General features: G+C 35.1%; 1 protein-coding gene across 2 annotated transcripts; it reads left to right on the plus strand.

Annotated features, from left to right (window-relative positions):
* Positions 1–1,467: 1,467 nt before the first annotated feature.
* Positions 1,468–15,404, plus strand: dis3 (DIS3 exosome endoribonuclease and 3'-5' exoribonuclease). 2 transcript variants are annotated; one of them, XM_058792526.1, is made up of 22 exons: positions 1,468–1,599; positions 1,724–1,978; positions 3,510–3,667; positions 3,803–3,996; positions 4,613–4,686; positions 4,779–4,946; positions 5,748–5,909; positions 6,101–6,217; positions 7,104–7,241; positions 7,648–7,794; positions 7,895–8,011; positions 8,108–8,209; positions 8,822–8,886; positions 9,011–9,095; positions 9,189–9,316; positions 9,437–9,523; positions 11,537–11,693; positions 12,658–12,872; positions 13,455–13,623; positions 13,714–13,872; positions 13,994–14,116; positions 14,920–15,404. In XM_058792526.1, the coding sequence occupies exons 2-22, from the start codon at positions 1,760–1,762 to the stop codon at positions 14,986–14,988; spliced, it is 2,853 nt and encodes a 950-aa protein (XP_058648509.1). In that variant the 5' UTR covers positions 1,468–1,599; positions 1,724–1,759; the 3' UTR covers positions 14,989–15,404. The 2 variants fall into 2 exon arrangements, with proteins under 2 accessions (XP_058648509.1, XP_058648500.1); XM_058792517.1 differs by having other exon boundaries at positions 1,494–1,978.
* Positions 15,405–17,394: the final 1,990 nt, after the last annotated feature.

Consider the following 17,394-nt stretch of genomic DNA (forward strand, 5'->3'; position numbering starts at 1 on the left):
TCAAACATTCATGTGAATGATTAGTGATTATTTCGTTATTAGGTATTTGTGTTTGAGTCTTTTGGTTCATCATTCAGTGAATCATACAGGAATTTATTCTGCCCTCCAGTGATCTAGGGCTCTGACTCATGTGTATATCAGAATATAATTATATGAATGCTGATGAAACTAAGCTCTTAAACTTTTAACATAACCAGTCACCTTCAAGCTGCGCTGCTCTGATAACAAATATCTAAGGACTCAGAAAGCTGTTATATATGGGAAATATTTATAAATCCAAATATTGTATTTTTTACATTTATGAAAATAATCACATTTATTTAAATTCTGAATATACCATCTTTATATTTGTAAAAAACAAGGTCTCAATTTGTTCATGAACAGATTTTAATTTGAATGAACACACAGGTGGCTGTTATTAACATTATGCAAAGTGTATGTCCTAAAGAGAACATATTTTAGAAAATGTTCAAACTAATTATGATCATTAATCATCATAGAGTTATGAGCTAGTATGACATAAACCATTTTGGGTATAATTAATAGAGCTTGCTAATAGTTGAATTAGTTACTCTTTTGATGGTAGCTGGTTTTACATTTCAGGATTCTAGTTAAACCATGCAGGTGTATTAAGCAGGTGCCAGTGAAATCTTGGAAGAATTGTGATTGTGTCCTTTGCTACATCTATAAATGAAATAAAGGAAATTAGGCCTATGATTTTGAAATAAAAACATGTTAGGGTTATAAAGAATTTAAATAGTAGGCTACTAAAGTAAACAAACACAAAAATGTATTTTTAAATACATTATTTTAAATGACATTAAATATTGTTTAACATCGTTAACATTTAGTTGGCATCACGAAAAGCTTTCAGCAAATTTAGGCCTACTAAGAACTAAATTATAAATAAATTGAGCCTGAGAGCCTGAGAGAATCAAATCAGTATGTGAACATAAATATATATATACACATACATTCATTGGGATGGTGTTAGAATGACATTAGCTTTGCAGTACTTTTTTTTTTATTATTATTAAACAAATAACATTTACAGGGGATACAGTCAAGGCAAAATAAATACATACACAACCAGAATACAAAACAATATTTACCTAAACAAAAGTAGTAACAAAATAAATAAATAATAATAAATAGATAAAAAAGGAAAAATTACACATAAAATGTCAACTTCAAAGAATACTCAGGAGGTAACCTTTTTCCATCAATACGGTTGTTTTAGCAGCTTTCTTATTAAGCGATGAGCAGAGAGATTCATAAAATAATTTTAAATCAATACAGAAAATCCTAAAATTGGGCATACAATCAGTAACTTTAAATTTAGCTTTGCAGCACTTTCCACACACATTGACGCGCCTCATCTTGGATAATAAGGGCTCTATTGCTCTCTAGTGGTGTAATATGGTAAACCAACTCATTTTTAGCCCCACCCCATTAAATACACCAAAATGGCCAGTCAATAGCTTTCGAAGTGTTTAGCACGGTAGGGACAAGCTAGTTTATAAACAGAATATACTGTGGCTGCTTGGAGCCTCCTGATAGTGTGTACTTCAAACAAATACACAGTGTGTCATTTTATAGGTGCGTATGCTGTTCAAAATACGAAACAGAGAACTTTTCCGTCTCTAAATCACTCCGGAATAACATTTAGTTGGCACACCGGTACACACGTGGGTTAACTTTGTGGTGTGTTTTGGTGGAACAGCTCCTCAAAACCGCTGTCGGTACAGTGATTTGGACCATGCTGAAATCCAAGACGTTTGTGAAAAAGACCCGCGCTGGTGGAGTGTTGAAAATAGTGCGCGAACATTACCTGAGAGATGATATCTGGTGTGGAAGTGAAGTTTGTAAGGAGTGTAAAGATGAAGCGCCTGTGCTGCAAGAGGACGCCTGCATAGAGAGCAACCTGTGCTCATATCCTCACTATTTAATCCCAGACACCAATGTGGTTTTACATCAGGTATGTGCTTTTCATTTATGCATTTATTTTTTATTAATAGCTTCTTATTATAATAAGCGTATTTGTTCTGAACAGCTTTTGTAAACAACTAACTGTCATCAAAGTATCTGTATAAGAATTAGAGGACGTCTTGTTTAGTCAATGTATGCCATGTCACTAAACACCAAATGCATCTATTACACTAAAGAAGCAGGGTTTCCGGGTTATTTTATTTTATTTGTTTATTTATTTATTCAAGTTAAAGGTTTCATTTATAAGTGTAATGGGCAAGGCTCGAATTGAGGGGGGATGGCAAAAAAAAAAAAGACAAAAAGCATCCCCTTTGGATTATTAATGTTGTGTATTATGTAAAACTTCTAATGCAAAAAATGCTCTACTAACGATAGTTTACGAACTAAATAGCGGCGATTGGCCAATCAGAACTCGGTACTGTAACGCAAGCTTTTGTCATTTTTCACTCACAATGGCTCAAGCGCAACTTTTTGAGTTCTTTAAAAAGAAGATAAGTTTTCCTTGATTAGAATTGAAAGACATTCCCCTGATATAATGTTATTGTGCTGTATGTGTGACTGTGAGGAACTGAGAGACGATAGGAGAGCTGACATTGTCGAGAGTCACCGACTTTGCAAAAAAAAAAAAAAACGTCTCGACTCCACAATAATAGTCATAGTTAATTCTTTATCATAAAAACTATTAGATTTCAACATTAACACAATTTTTGGTATTTCGTGTTTTCTTAAATGTTTTTAATATATGAGACATTTTAAAATGAAATATGCGCTGAATTGCATATGTTAACAGAACAGAAGTGATTTTGTTGAGTTATTGGTGTTAAAGATTATAAAGATGTTTTTAACCATTATACCATACTATATACTGTTTAACCATTTTAACCATATTTTTAGGAATAAGAGATTCTATAAATCAGCTGAATGATATGAACAGGAATAAAACTCATGTTAGTGCTGCTGAAGTGTAAAAAAAACAAAACAAAACTCCCAGCCTTAAAAGATAAACGTGACCCTGGACCATAAAACCATAGAAATTGAGATTTATACATCATTTGAAAGCTGAATAAATATGGTTTCCATTGATGTATGGTTTGTTAGGACAATATTTGGCCGAGATTTGAAAATCTGGAATCTGAGGCTGCAAAAAAAAAAATCAAAATAGTAGAAAATTTACAAAATATCTTCATGGAACATGATCTTTACTTAATATCCTAATTATTTTTTGGCATAAAATAAAAAAATTGGGCATACAATGTATTGTTGGCTACAAAATATGCCTGTGCGACTTATAACTGGTTTTGTGGTCCAGGGTCACAAATATTGAATTACAATATACAGTCACAAATAGATAAAGTGTAATAAAATATACACTTAAATGTGTATTTAGGATGTTTTCCTTCCACTAGTCAAAAAAGACAAATTTCATAATTGACCTGTCCAGTGCATGAATACACAATTGTTTTGCCTGTAGTGTCTTGCCTTAAATGAGACAAAACTGATTTGGTATTCAATTCTGACAGATTGACATCCTCGAGGACCCTCTGATCAGGAACGTCATCATTCTTCAGACTGTTTTACAAGAGGTCAGACACAGGAGTGCCCCAGTCTACAAAAGAATCAAGGATGCTATTCATGAGAAGGAAAAGCACTTCTACACCTTCACTAATGAGCATCACAGGTAACACATCCTAAGAAAGCTGTATTCATCCTAACACTAACGTTTTGACATGATTTGGCTTGAATACAGCTTCACAGACTGCGCTTGATGTTAGGGACATGGGTGTTAGTGTCTCGTTTTTATTTTTGTTTTAAGGGAGACATTCATTGAACGAGAGCAAGGGGAAAGCGCTAATGATCGCAATGATCGAGCCATCCGTGTCGCTGCTAAATGGTACGCAGATCACCTTGCTAAAAAGACCAATGGTGGTTCACTGAAAGTGGTTCTGCTGACTGATGATCGGGCCAATAAAGAGAAGGCAGAGCAGTATGGTCTGATTGTGTACAAATGTAAGAGACACTTATTTTTGTCCTTTTTTTGTTGTTCTTGATGGCATAATTCTGTTGTTGTTTTTCGTATATACTCTGCCATTCAAAACTTGAGGATGTTTTTTTCTTCAAAATAATTAATACTTTAATTCAGTCTAAAGCAACACTGAAGACATTTATAATGTTACTAAATATTTATATTTTAAATAAATGTGACAAATAAATGAAGCAGCACAACTGTTTTCACCATTAACAACAACAATAATAAACATTTCTTGAATTATTTCCGAAGGATCATGTGACTGGATATATATATATATATATATATATATAGAAAAAAGTATACATACGTATATATGTACATAGAATACATAGGCATTTTAAATTGTAATATTTTACAATATAACTGTTTTTAATCCAATAAATACAGCCTCAGTGTGCATAAGAGATTTTTTAAAACATCAAAAAAAAATCTTACCCGCTCCAAACTTTTGAAGGGCAGTTTTGCATTCTCACATGTAATAACTTATAATTAGCTATTTTAATTTACATCCATGATCTTCATATGAGGCTTAATTGTAAAATATTAACATTTTCAAAAATGAATGCCGGTTTTGTCTGTTCTTTTCTCATGTAGGTGAGGAGTATATCAAGAGCTTAATTGGCAACCCTGAGCTTGTGGACAGCCTTGCATTGCAATCTGATGATCAAGTGTGTACACGGTGATGGATGATCAAGAAAGCTTTTAGTTTTTTATGTTATGTTATATTATGATATGATTTGTCTTTTATGATTCTTTATAGAATGAAATCATTGGCAGTAAGTTACTGTTTCCAGAACATCTACCCTTATCCAGGATTCAGAGTGGCATTAAGAACGGAGTATTCATTCAAGGCACGTTCCATGCCAACAGAGATAACTATCTGGAGGGCACGGTCTTTATAAATAGAGAGGGGGAGGATATCAATGAGGTAAGTAGGCTATCACGTGGAAAGAAAAGTCATTGATTATTTGTTTTCCTAGGATTTTTTGGAGTACTTTTTAAAGTTAGTTCACCCAAAGATGAAAATGAACTCGCCCTCAGACCTTCCAAGATGTAGATGAGTTTGTTTCTTCATGGGTTTATTTCTTCATTTGGAGAAACTGAGCGTTATATCACTTGCTCGCCAATGGATCCTCTTCAGTAAATGGGTGCCGTCAGAATGAGAACCCAAGCAGCTGATAAAAACAATAATCCACAAGACTCCAGTCCAACGGTTAACATCTTGTGAAGTGAAAAGCTGTGTGTTTGTAAGAAACAAATTCATCATTAGGACATTTTTAACTTTAGACTGTAGATTCCACTGAAATTACGAGTCCATGATCCATAATAACACTTCCTCCTACCTTCACAGGAGAAAGCAATATTATGGATAGAGGACTCCTATTTTAGCTGGAAGTAATGGTTTGAAGTTTAAAAATGTCTTACGAACATGCAACTTTTTCAGAAAATTTTCCATAAAATGTTCATTTATGGAGTTTAGTTGTATGGAGTGTTGTGATGTTTTTATCAGCTGTCTGAACTCTCATTCTGACGGCACCCATTCACTGCAGAGGATCCATTGGTGAGCAAGAGATGTAAAGCTAAATTTCTCCAAATCTGTTCCCATGAAAAAACAGACTCATCTTGGCTGGCCTGAGTAGATTCTGAGTGAATTATCATTTTTGGTTGACCTATTCCTTTTAAAACATTTGTGAGCAGAAAAATCTTTTAACATCACATGTTCTGGCAGGTTCTTCTTCAAGGCCTTCAGAATTTAAACCGGGCTGTTCATCAGGACGTAGTGGCTGTTGAACTATTTCCCAAAGAACGCTGGGTTGCTCCATCAGCTGTTGTGCTGCAGGATGATAGTCCAAATGATGAAGATGCTGAGGAAGATGAGACTGAAAATAAGGTAGAATAAGTCTCATAAGATCATTTGACTGTTAATATTATTACTCAGATGTATCCAAAGTCACCGTTTAGTTGAATCCGGAAGGTTCTGTATTGGAAGCTGTGTAGTGTAGAACCCATTACTCTAATAATGTACCATGTGTTTGTATATTTTTATGACCTGTATGGTGACTTTTTGCTGTTGTGTTGTAGCTGAAGACTGTACCATCAGACTCTAGCGTTTTCAAGCCCACTGGACGAGTGGTGGGCATTATAAAGAGGAACTGGAGGCCTTACTGTGGAATGCTCTCACAGGCAATGATCAAAGAGGTAACAGTGCTTCACCACTATAATATAATTTAAAAAAAGTATCATTCATAGTGCTAGGATATCTAGCCAATTTTCAGTCACTGAGCTCTGTCGACTTTAAAGACAACTCTCAACTTGCTTGAAAATGGTAGTCTTGATGGTGACTTTGTCCTGCTTAGAGCTGATTTGAGCTTTGTCCTTGGCACATTAAAAGCCAAAAGGTGATTGTTATACATGGTGATTGTATAACCAAGTGTTTTTCTATTTCGAAGTCTGGGGTCAGTAAGATTTTTAATTTCTTTTATTATTATTTCATATTACTTATATTATTTTTCTTTTATTATTAATTTCTTTAAAAAAAAAAGAAAAGAAAAGAAAAAGAAAACACTTTTCATTCAGCACAGCGGTATCCAGTTCATAGAAGAAAATGACTTCTCATGATCACTGCACGACTATTTCACAAATTATACTGCGCACTGCATCATTTAGGCTTAAAAGAATTGTTGCCAAACACATAACATGCCAGAATGTTAATCGCTGCAATAATGATCCAATCATATCCAAATGGAGTTTGTTTGTTTATTTTTATTTTATTGGCCAGGCAGTATATATCAAAATAATGAATATTGCAGTAATTCAGTTTTTTTACTGAAGGTTTGATCAAATAAATGTGTAAGCATAAGAGACAGTAGTGTGACTGAAATAACGAACTGAAGCTCTGAATGAGCATATACATTTCACAACAAGTTCTGAAGAGATAAACAAACAATATAATAATAAAGTTTTTGTCTGAATAATTCAGTACTCTATAGCATGATTAAGTCATTTTAAGAATCTATGTTTCTTGAAAAATCTTGATATATTTGTCTGATGCATTGCGTTAATTAACTTTTGAATTTCACTCCAGTCAACAAGGCACCTCTTCACCCCAGCAGACCGACGAATCCCACGGATTCGTATTGAGACCAGACAAGCCGCCAATCTGGTTGGACAGAGGATTATGGTTGCTATCGATGGCTGGCCTAAAAACTCCAGATACCCAAATGTAAGTGTTAGTGATTTACGGTCTCATTTTATACAAATGATGACAAGTTTTAAGCCACAGATTTCCTCAGAGATGCTTTTGTTTTTGCAGTAGTTTATTTTTAATTTTATTGGTTTGTTTAGATGGGGATGGTACAAAAATCTGGATTTCAGCCAGAAGCAGATGAAAAATATGCATTGTACATAGAGAGTATAGCATATGCTAATTTGCATCTTGAGTCCCTAGAAAGGCCTGATGCAAACTTGCATATAGGATTATTAATCCTGCTGATTGTGTATTAATAGCCACCTTTGCTTAATTTTTATTTAGACTGATTTAAACATAACATGAGTCTGGAGGCCTGGATGCTGAGATTCCACTGATCATTTTGAGGTCACTTTATATTCCTTTTCTCGATGTCTCTCAGGGTCACTTTGTGAAAAACCTTGGCACTGCTGGAGATAAAGAGACTGAGACCGAGGTGCTTCTTCTGGAGCATGATGTTCCTCACCAGCCCTTCTCTCAGGCTGTTCTTAGCTTCCTACCCAAGATGCCCTGGAGTATTACTGAGGAGGTCGTGTAGTCACGCATTTTGAAAGACTTTGTTGTGTCGGATGTTTCATGATAACTGTTGAAATGCTCAAAGCTTGGTATTTATCTGTGTTTTGCTGCAGGATTTGAAGGTCAGAGCAGATCTCAGACACCTCTGTGTGTGTAGTGTGGATCCTCCTGGTTGTACAGATATTGATGATGCTCTTCATTGTCGGGAACTGGAGAATGGAAACTTGGAGGTATAGCAGCTTGCTTAAATTATCACAAGTGGTAAAGAGAATGTACTGGAGCAATTGCATTGGGTTTTTGTATTGAGTGGTATGCTTTTGTTTTAGGTCGGTGTTCACATAGCAGATGTCAGCCATTTTATTCGGCCAGGAAATGCTCTAGATCAAGAGGCAGCAAGCAGAGGCACTACAGTCTACCTTTGCGGAAAGGTACTTATTTGTGGAAATGTAACATATGGAATGATAATGGGCTGTAGTAACAAAGAGAAATGCACTGAAATTAAAAATATTGTCCCAAATCAAAAATTCTGGATTTTCTGGGCCAAAAGCCTGGAAATAAAAACAAATCAGCATATTAGAAAGATTTCTGAAGGATCATGTGACACTGAAGACTGGAAAAATAATGCTGAAAATTCAGCTTTGCATCACAGGAATAAACATAAATGACAACATTTTACAGTATATTACAATAGAACCGTAATTTCTACAGTAAAAAGAAACAGCCTGGTTTTGACTTCTTTCAAAAACATTAGAAAATCTTACCAACCCCAAACTTAAAAATAAAACTATTCAGTTGAACAATTTTTAAAGAAAATAATTTGGTGTGTTGTAAAAAATCTTGTCAGATTTTGGCTAATTTCTCCTTTCAGGTGAAAAATGAAAAGTGATATTTTTTTGGGGGGCATTTTAGTGGCTGAATTTATGATCTATGGATAGTAATTGTAATTCCTCATTTCAAATATAACCTTTAATCGTGTAGAGTTTTTGTGCATATAACGTTCTTTTCATTTGCATGGTAAATTTTGTCATTTCTTTTCACAGAGAATTGACATGGTTCCTGAACTTCTGAGTTCCAACTTGTGTTCTCTGCGATCCAATGTTGAGAGGTGTGCTTTCTTGCATAACTACCATCACTCAAGTGGATACCTTTTACATACACTTCTTATTATATGTTTACATAGTAAACATAATTTAAAACCTTCACTGTCTAATGAGCACTTCCACCCTCAGGTTAGCGTTCTCTTGTATTTGGGAGATGAACCACAATGCTGAAATCATCAAAACTCACTTCACAAAGAGCGTCATTAACTCCAAGGTTTGCTGCATCTAATTTTCAAAAATGGATTTAAAATGATGGTTTATGATGGAATGTGCACTGTAAGGAACTGTTGTTGTTTTATCACGTAAGGCCTCCCTTACATATGCCGAAGCTCAGATGAGGATTGACGACACCACCATGAATGATAACATCACGAAGAGCCTGCGGGGCCTTAACAGACTGGCCAAGATCTTAAAGGGTCGGAGGATTGAAAAAGGGTATTTCCATTTGAATAGAATAAAATAAATTATTTTGAAACATATCTTTATACATGAAGCAGTCTTTAACCCTTGTCGTTGATCCAGTTTGTAAGAGTTGCCTATTTTACTGTTTTTCAGAGCACTGACCCTCTCCTCTCCTGAAGTACGTTTCCATATAGACAGTGAGACACATGACCCTATAGATCTGCAGACCAAAGAACTGAAGTGAGTGCTATATGGGCCGTGCAAACTGCTGTCCCACAACCAAAAAAACACATTTAAAAAGCATTTAAGTATTCAAATCTTAGATGTTTATTAAGATCCTTCTATTATCTATTGAAACCCACAAAAATATTTAAAATATTAGTAAGCTATAGATATATAAAATCATATTTTTTGGGGTACTTTCAATTGGGAGGTGGCTGTCCCGAACCCTAACCCCTAAATGAAAATTTTTTTTTTTTTCATTGTTGTTTTTAAAAGTATCTTTTTGATTCTTTTAAGTGAAGTGAGAATTTAAAAAAATATATTTTCTTTGTAAATTATGAAACTTAATGTAAAAAAAGTGTCCCGCATTTTTCATGTCACTACCGAAACAGTGTATGTTTTAGTCTATTGGCCGAGTCTGATTTTAACTAAACCCATAAATTTATGATCAGGGAATATTTAAAATATTTCCACCATCGCGCTGAACGGTTCTCTTTGCATAACCGTTCCATTCCGTGCCGGTACGGTTATGGTTTCATTTTCCACTGCGGGGCTGATAATGGATCTCTTTGGAATGTACTTCAAATGAGTCAGTCGTTGCTGTGGTAACACAAGTGTTTACATATGATATGAGGTGTACATAGCCACCGCGTTATGGAGGATGATCAGAAATTTCTTTAGATTTTATTACTAATTTGTGTTTACATTGCTCAAAATAGCGCGCTTGGCAAGCTACGGAGAAATTATCAGCCAGGCAACAGACAAGTGACAGATCCTGAGTGGCGACTTCACGCACACGCACTCTTACCAGCACGGCTTAGCACGGTTGTCTAACCGTGCCGAGAATTCCCAAGTGGTGCTAATGGTTTATAATCGTGCTGCGCCATACCAGGCTCACATGGAAATACAACTGGAACCGTACCTGACCGTCCTTAGAACCGTTTCGGACCAATAGTGGAAAAGCAGCTACTGTCTCTCATAGCTAGGTGTGAGTAATTAGGTCCCATCATTTTGAGGAAAATGTGTGTGTAACGTTAAGGAACTTCACTACCATATAAACTTTTTTTCTTTTTTTGGGGAGTTATTCCATAACATTTAGTTTTTATATGTATACCAGTGTGCTGATTAGCATCTTTGAGTGAAGTTCAAAATTATCTCAAATTGTCACTACGAAACATGTCATCATTGTTTCGGTAGTGACAAAAGGGAACACATAATCCTCATATTTGGGGGAAATAAACAAAATTTTAGTACAGTTATGCTTTTTTTTTTTTGTATTTTAGTATGTTTTATTAGTGTTTTAAAATTCTGTAATGTGATGTGGTTGCTACCAAAGCATTGCTGTCACCACCGAAAATGTGCCATCACTACCGAAACATGGGATGTTTTGTCAAAAATAAAGTATACTGAATTATCAACCAAGATTTTATGATAGTTTTTGGTTCAATGTATATTCAGACTAATGAATCATTAACTTATTTTAGCCTTTTACAAAGAAAAATTGAATTCAAAATACAACAAATATCATAAATTACATTGAAATATTGTTAAAAATTGAATTATGTATTTACCTTGCAAAAAATGTTAGTAAAATGGCAAAAAAATATATTTATAATCTAGATATAAGCAAAATCTTAATAGGTCAATATAACCCTTCTAATTAAATTATTATTACTGTGTTTCAGTAGTGACAAATTTGGGGAGAGGACAAATACTCCAAAACCTTCAGAAAATACAATATGAGAATTAACTGCACAATTACTAGAAATGTGTACCTTGGATATTGTACAATTTGCTTGCATACAATTTATTTTGGAAAAAGACACATTTACATGTTTCCAACTCTGACTTTGGACCAGTTCTGTAGAATGGCCCATATATATCTTTCTGCCAAAGGTTTTAAAATGTTAATATTTAGATTTTTTCTTTCTGTTATTTCTGCTGATTGTATGGCGAAATATAATATCATTCGTTTTTCCGAACTGTCTTTGTCTGGATTCTGGAAGTTCAAACTTTTACATTTTTCTCCAGGGAGACAAATTCTATGGTGGAGGAGTTCATGTTGTTGGCGAATATCTCTGTAGCACAGAAGATCTATGATGAGTTCTCAGAATGTGCCCTACTGAGGAAACACCCTTCACCACCGCCATCAAACTACGACATCCTCATTAAAGCTGCAAAATCAAGGGTGGGTGGAAGCTCTGTAGTTTCTTTCATTTTTATATAACCTACAATTTGCAACTACAACATGATGTATCTGAGCAAAAGAGGTTTTGTCTTATGATGTTGAATAATTCACTGAACAGATTCCTGAAGGGTTTTGGATGTTTGTTTAAATCCTATCACTAACTTACCAAGTACCAAACACCAGCATTAAACCAAGCCAGTGTCAAACATATTTTTTGACTTGTAAGTTACAACATTGACTAGAGTTTATTTCCACTGACAATTTTTGCTCTGATTTAATTCAACAAAATCAAACATCAAACGTGTAATATTCAAACAAGATTTGGCAAAAACAAAAGTGGTTGGAGTTAATTTCAGTGGTTCAAGACCGCTCAACAGCATAAACGTTCTGAAGAACTTCACGGATATTAAACACCTTCAAAATGCTGTTGGTCCATGATGATGGAAAAGGGTGGGTGTGTTCTGGGACACCACCTTCTTTGAAATGGAAATTATTTCAGGAGCACTTGTTCTGGTCACTGTTCTGTTTTCACATGAGTGAAAAACATGAATACACTGCAGAGCTGGTCCCTATGAGCAGATGCTTTCTAAACTGCTGTTTTTATTTTTATTTTTTATTGCTGTCATTTTTTGTAGTGTTTGTTGCGTTTTTGAGAAAAAGAGTATGGCCCATATTTACATACACATCTAAACACCACTCTCAGCATCATGGGTAGTGTCAGAATGAACACTTCAAATTTTAACCCCTGACAGACAAACAAAACAGAACTTCACCTTGAGTGTACCATGGCTTTTACACCAGTAGGTGGCGAGCAGTAGGTGTCTTTTCTATTGTGTAAGCCAGATCATCCCAAACTTTTTTTCATGCTGCAACCCACCTAGATGGGTATAATCATCCCCACATTTTAAATGTTTGCAGAATTTTGGTCACTTTCATTGATTTTTGCCTTATTCCCTTTTTCCAGGACCTTAACATCCACACAGATTCAGCCAAAGCTCTGGCTGATTCCCTGAACAATGCGACAGTTGAGAACTTTCCGTACTTCAACACCCTGCTGAGGATTCTGGCCACCCGCTGCATGATGCAGGCTGTGTATTTCTGCTCTGGCATGGACAGTGATTTCCACCATTATGGCCTGGCATCACCCATTTACACACACTTCACATCACCCATCAGAAGGTGAGACTCCCTGGACCACTGAATCAATTTAAAGGAACAGTTGACCTAAAAATGAAAGGCTTCTCATGTCAACTCACATGTGTATGTCTTTCTTCAGATGAACACAAACAAATGTTTTTAGAAAAATACTCTCTGTGAGTCCATATAATGCTAACTGAATGGGTGCCCAAACGTTGATGCTCCAAAAAGCACACTGCCATTGTGACGGCATTCCATACGACCCTAGTGGGGAAAAAATAGTAATATTTAAAACCTATTTGAACTATAAGCCATTACTTCTCAAGATACTGTTGAATGTGCATTCATAAGAGGGTTGCATATGACAGTTTTGTGAAGCAATTGTTAATACTTAGTTTAAAGACCGCCTGTGGTGAAAATTAAGTTTTTAACAATGTTTACCTGTCTATCTGGTATTTTTAATTTGCTGAAAGGCAAACTATGTGCAAAATCAACCTAACAACTGTTACTTGTTCCAACATTATAGAGCGATCATTCCAATGTGATGATTTTTTAACACTTCTTCACCCATTCACATGTTGACCCCCACCTTGATGAAACATTTATGCTTTTTTTATTTTGTAGATATTCTGATATCATAGTTCACCGTCTGTTAGCAGTGGCTATTAACGCAGACAGTACTTACCCAGAATTGATGGACAAGCATAAGCAGTCATCCTTATGCAACAACCTCAACTACAGACACAAAATGTCCCAGTATGCACAGAGAGCCTCAGTGGCGTTCCACACTCAGGTGAAGTGCAAACCAAACTGACTGTAATGATTTTTGGAGTAACTGTCACAATTTTTTTTATATATGGTGTCTTTAATCTTGACCCTTCAGCTGTTCTTCAAGAATAGGGGAATCATAAATGAGGAAGGCTTCATTCTTTTTGTAAGAAAAAATGCCATCATCATCCTCATCCCTAAATTTGGAATGGAGGGCGCTGTGTTCTTTGACAACAAGGATAAACCCAGCCCTCATCTCAAGTTTGACTCTGAGGTACGGATTAACTTTGATATCAGTCTGCGGAGCCAGGCAGTATTAGCCTTACAGGTCATATTCTTAAGATATTGCATGATTATGTATACATGATTGAACCCGTTATTTTTTTTCTCCTCAGGGTCCTACACTCGAAGTGGAGGAGCACACTTTCCACATGTTTGACAAAGTTAAAGTAACAATCAGCCTTGATGCTTCCAACATCCAGCATCAAAGGATCAGAATGGCACTCATTGAACCAGTGGTATGTGTTTGTCTTCTAGATTTTGTTTTATTTTTTTTTTTAAATTGTGAGATACTGCAACCACATAATTACATGGCTTTCTGGAATGATTCTGACTGGTCGATCACAGCTGCATAATAACTTCTAAATTACGATTGACCAGTCTCCTATGCCAGGGGTGTCAAACTCAATTCCTGGAGGGCCGGAGCCCTGCAGAGTTTAGATGCAACCCTAATTAAACACACCTGATCCAGCTAATCAAGTCCTTCAGGCTTAATTGAAAACTGCATAGTATGTGAGTTGGAACTGAACTCTGCAGGGCTCCGGCCCTCCAGGAACTGATTTTGACACCCCTGTCCTACGCTGTGCAAGTTTCATGCCTCTTGAATCAATTCTCAATTTCTTTCTTGCAGTAAAATAAGGTAAAAACCTCTTTAATAAGCCCCTTATCACAAAATAAACCTCTTTAGGCTGATCAGGACACTGACATGGTGTTTTATTTTATTTTGATGAGCATCATTTGCGCTAATTAAGGGATTTATTATGCAACAACTTACCAAATAAGTAAATAAATGCACAAAAATAAATTAATGTTTTTTTTTTGTTTGTTTGTTTTCAAAAACGATGTGTACATTATCATTTATCCTTTATGTCCCCATAGTTTATGGCTTATTTGTGGTGATATCTCCCCTTGGTTTCAAAACTTGTTGGTTGTTATAAGCTACAACTCTACACACACGTTAGATCATCAGACTCAAACAGTTGAAACTGTTTTTTTTGTTTTGTTTTTTTAAACCACTAAAGTATAGTTCTGTCTTTTCCAGATCCCTGGGGTTAGTGTACCTGTACCTGAGTCAGAACCAGAGGCCAAAAAACCCAAGCTTGACTGCTGACACCTGAGAACCAACAGTAACACTCATTATAAAAGCAAAAATGACATGAAAAGCCTTTCGGTTCATATACATTCACTCAAGTTTCCCTTGTAGAAGTGGAAAAAAATTGGCATGAGTGTTTTTTAAATCAGTGTACAGCAGTACTGTTTTTGCTTTTGTCTACATTTTAACTTGATAATGTACTGTTTTTTTAGTCTAAGACAAACTGTGGAATTATTATACATTCTATTTGAGCAATAGTGGTGTGTTGCCATCCTTCAAATCTGAGATTCACTGAAAACATATTAAAAGGACTTTTGTTTTTTTAAGAAATTGTGTGATGACAATTTGATGACAAGTGTGATGATTTTATTTTATTTTTTCAGAAAACCAATTTCTCATGTTTTGATCAATGTATTTCCATGACTTAAAACCAAAATGCCAAACCCCAACATTTAATTTTGAAGTTGACACTAGTGGGATTTTAACTTCATTGATAAGAACAAATGTTCAAAAAACACTTGGCTAAAAACTTTAATACAATCCATATGAACACATTGTGGAGCTCAAGGGATTATCACCTTTTAACAGAATCAGAGCCACTGACAGTTTGTGCAGAATCGGATTTGATAGCTGTATCAAGTATTTCTATACTACGAACACATGATTAGCCGTAAAATGTTAGTTTATTTTATTTTAGGATAAAGCAGAATAAAAAAAAAATAATCCATGATTTTTCCATAAGTGAAAATTGTTGATTTTCATAACTTTTTTTAGGCCTGGAAATCATAAGTTACCTAATTTTCCATGACAATGGAACCCTAAATATTGTGATATGCATAGCATTCCAAAAAGAAAAACCTGTGCTATGGTTTATATTTTATTTATATTTGCTCCCTTTAAGAACAGCAAAGCACACAGCTGTCAGTACAATGGATTGGACTAATTTAGATCAGCTGCGTACAAAAACAATGGTACATTCTACTGTGATGCCTTTTTGTTTAGAGATTAATATATTAGAGGACAATGAAGTCATCGTCTATCCCAGGTGAAAAACAAGTGCACTTCCATAATGTACTTAAAGTGCTCCATTTTCGCGCACTAATTTTGTACTTAATGTACTAAAAATGATCCTTTAGTACTTCTTAAGGTCAACTTAAGATCATCCAAGTACTCAACTGTGCTATTTTGAGACGCCATGAATATGAACTAAAATGCCCTTTTAAGGCGAGACACTGCAGGTGAATAGGGTAAATTTTTTTACTAATAGTTATCACTTTACTTACCTAGTTGATTGATTGCATTGATAATTGCAAACATTTTTTGTATTACAAGTTTTCTAAAATGTTAGGTTTAAATATGCAAATGAGGCATTATTTAATGAAATATGCACTAATTTGCATACATTTCTAGTATAAAAATCTGAACACTGGATGAAGTCAGTTTCAAAATTGTTTAATTTTTTTGACATATTACAGTCAAAAGTTTTTACAGAGGGAATTTGGGGTATCTCACTTTGTTACTCCATAATTCAGAAAATACTTAGAACAGACAGAAAACACTATATTTTGACAATTTTGGGGGGATTAAAATGTTGTATATAATCAAGCAAATTATATATGAACAAATCCCTCTGTAAAACCTTCAGGATATAGACAGGAATAAAAATGTAAAGTTTGGTGTGTAAGTGCTACTGAAGTGGAGATTTATGGCTCAGTGTAGGAGAAAAATTCATTTTGAGAAAACGGCCTTTAAAAATATGTATTGTAATTGAAATCTATTGACAAATAGATAAACTGCTATAAAAGAAACACTTAACAGTGTCTTTTGGATGTTTTCGTTCTACTAGTCTGAAAAAACACTTTATGAAAAACCAAAAAGCCCAAAATTGACAGGTGCATGAAAAAACTGTGTTTTTGCCTGCAGTGTCTCCCCTTAACATACTATCTTTGTATTTAAAAAAAATGTAGTTACCACTTGAACCCATCTTTCATACACTAGTACACTCAAGTGTGCTACAAGTGGTAACTAAATAAATTTTTTAAATACAAAGTATGTTAAAAGTGCATTTTAGTTCATATTCATGGCGTCTCAAAATAGCACAGTTGAGTACACTTAGATGATCTTAAGTTGACCTTAAGTAGTACTAAAGGATCATTTTTAGTATATTATTAAGTACAAAATTAGTGCGCGAAAATGGAGCACTTTAAGTACATTACGGAAGTGCACTTGTTTTTCACCTGGGATAACAGGGGTGATGAATGTCGGTCCTGGAGAGCCGCAGCCCTGCAGAGTTTTGCTTCAACCCTAATCAAACCCACCTGAACAAGCTAATCAAGGTCTGAAGGGTTACTAGGAAGCTACAGGCAGGTGTGTTGTAATTAGGGTTGGAGCTGAACTCTGCAGGGCTGCGGCTCTCCAGGACTG

This window comes from Onychostoma macrolepis, chromosome 01 (assembly GCF_012432095.1).
Source record: "Onychostoma macrolepis isolate SWU-2019 chromosome 01, ASM1243209v1, whole genome shotgun sequence".
Classification (NCBI taxonomy): domain Eukaryota; kingdom Metazoa; phylum Chordata; class Actinopteri; order Cypriniformes; family Cyprinidae; genus Onychostoma; species Onychostoma macrolepis.